General features: G+C 32.3%; 1 protein-coding gene across 1 annotated transcript; it reads right to left on the bottom strand.

The window, feature by feature from the left end:
- Positions 1 to 559: 559 nt before the first annotated feature.
- LOC127881344 (uncharacterized) lies at positions 560 to 2,488 on the bottom strand. Its single transcript, XM_052429108.1, has 3 exons — positions 2,323 to 2,488; positions 1,599 to 1,692; positions 560 to 1,288 (listed from the first exon to the last, which is right to left on the bottom strand). Exons 1-3 carry the CDS (start codon positions 2,446 to 2,448, stop codon positions 1,161 to 1,163), a joined length of 348 nt encoding a protein of 115 aa, XP_052285068.1. The 5' UTR covers positions 2,449 to 2,488; the 3' UTR covers positions 560 to 1,160.
- Positions 2,489 to 2,740: the final 252 nt, after the last annotated feature.

The raw sequence follows: 2,740 nt of genomic DNA on the forward strand, positions 1-2,740 counted from the left end.
TCACATGACAGCAAACATGGGTGAAATACTAACTGCAACCACTCAATTACTTATTTGGAGAAATCTAGCACATGTGACAGTAATGCTGTTGTGTTTAATGTTTAATAAATGATGTTGTCTAACACTTTATATCGTAGTGTTAAAATAAGACGCATTGTCTAAATTAATTGACAGTTCAATTACTTGTAAACATTAAAGCAGTATTGTCTTATGGTTATTTTAGCAATAACAAATAACATTTAACAGTGATGGCTTTGTAGTGTTGACTAACAGATGGCATTTAAACAGCAGTTTATTACTGATTAATATTTATAAACATTCGGGTAAAATCAAGAACAATTTTTCTAATGTAGAGAATCAAAAACGTATTGTGTGCTGTTAGTAACATAAACAGGTAATATTGACATATATGCGGTATTGTATGTTGAAACACTAATTTATACAGCAAAAAAACGTTAAAAGTTTGTATTTAGTAAATGTCTTCGTTTCTGTTGCTCTGCTTTGAATCCATTAACCCAATTAATAGAATTCAGAGTTAAATGTTTTATCTTTGGTTTCTTTTAAAATTGAATTGATATTCTATAAGAATTATTATTATACGCATTAACATGTTTTGAAATTAATGCGGAATGTGCGTTTTGGAGTTCCTATTAACTGGTTTAAGCCCCTAACATGTTTGCATTTACGGTTCAAATAAGTAAACTGTATTTCAAGTCATATTTTGTATGTTGTGTTCACTTATATGTCTTGTCTGGTACACGTTTTGAACATAATACTTTTAAGTATATGATATAATGCCAAACATAGAGGTTCACATGTTATTTAATGGTTTCTCTCTTGGTGTGCTATACTTTTTATATAACGAACGTGTCAGGACTTTAACTTACTTATTAGTTCTGGTAAAAAGAAGTAAACTTGAACATATTTTGATTATGTTTACAACATTTGAAAATTAAGAAGTATTGTGCAGTTGAACTAACAGATAACATTGAAGCAGTATTGTACAGTTGAACTAACAGGTAACATTGATGCAGCATTGTACAGTTGAACTAACAGGCAAAATTGAAGCAGTATTGTACAGTTGAACTAACAGGTAACATTAAAGTAGCATTGGAAAGTTGAACTAACAGGTAAAATTGAAGCTGTATTGAACACTTGAACTAACAGGTAACATTGAAGCAGTATCTTCTAATGTTGGGGCAGTCATTGATTGACTGATAGTAGGCGCATAGCATGGAGATCCTGTCAACAACAGCTCGGAACACCACTTCGAGTTGCTGACTGGTCTCTGAAAGCATGCAATCGAAACATGTGGGTTTTCTAAAACGATTGTATTACTATAAATAAACGCGTTATATTCGGAATAATTATAAATATATCCTTTAGATAAATATATAATCTTAAATGATACGATGCTCACTCACGATCACAAATTAGTATTATTTTGGTTGAGTGACTTTATTTGTAACATAATAAAAAAGAAGGAAAAGAACAATGCAGCAGAAAAAACAAAGAAGCAGATGTTTATTAAATAAGGTAAGCTACGATGGGAGATGCTGCAATATACAAATTTACTAAGTAAATTACGTTTTACTGACCAGTTCGCCCGGTGTTTTGTTGGGAGTTGATGATTGTTTCTTGAGACCTTCCCATGAGGATGGTCTCGGCAAAGAATGGAGGCAGACTTTCAAACTGATCAATCATGCAAAAACAAGTTTACACTGACACAATACAATACTCTAACGGAATTTATCACATGCCATACCCTGTTTCCCCATATAACAATTACATACACTTTTATCTTACACATGTGTAATATACTTTTTAAGTGTTTTCATTGGCTTATTTTCGTTCGATTGACCAATCGCATTTTGTTATTTTGCTGAAATGACGTTGCAACGTAAAATAACGTCACGAAATGCAAACAACATTCGGGATTTATCATTATGCTCGCTTACTAACGAAATTCCTGAACTCGTTTAATAAAATATGGTATATTATGACAACTCGTGCCAGACCTTACACGAAACAGACTGGCCGTTCATAATTGTGTGAAATGTTAGCGTCAATCACACATGCAATATGTCGACAATTTTCATAAAAAATATTTTGAATACCCAATAAGTATTTTTACTATTTTACTAGCAAACCTATTCGTATCTTAAAGGCAAAATGTGTATGCTTTAACATAAAGACATGGGAAGCCATACACAATCCAAGACAGACAATTTACAAAAATATGAGTGACGCAAATAAATAGTTACAGCTAACTTGATTATTGAATTCTACAAATAATACACGTATATGAATAAGCCAATTTACCTCTGTCCGCAGTATGTTTTGGAACAAATTTCTATCTCGATCGTTTAGCCATATTCGTCTACAAAGTTCATAAAAGTTACTCCAATAACGGCTTTCGTCAACCTCGTTGTGGGTTGCTGCGTTCATTATGAATGGAAAAGTTCCGTTACTTAAGGTTCTTATGACAAAACACAGTTACACTACGACAAAGATGGCATTCATATCGGTGTGATGGTTTTAAACAGACTAACGTTCTGAATAATATATGTAATTAACAACATATACCTAATTAACTGGTTGTTTTGTAACTTTTCCTTTTTGCTAAGCCGTGTTTCGACTTTGCATGAACGACAAGTGTATACAAAGAGATTATATATATGTCCGCCTAATGTATAACAAAGGAGATAGAACAAAGGCAATTAAAATTGTCGCGAACAAA

The sequence above is a fragment of the Dreissena polymorpha genome, chromosome 5 (assembly GCF_020536995.1).
Source record: "Dreissena polymorpha isolate Duluth1 chromosome 5, UMN_Dpol_1.0, whole genome shotgun sequence".
In the NCBI taxonomy this organism is placed as follows: Eukaryota; Metazoa; Mollusca; class Bivalvia; order Myida; family Dreissenidae; genus Dreissena; species Dreissena polymorpha.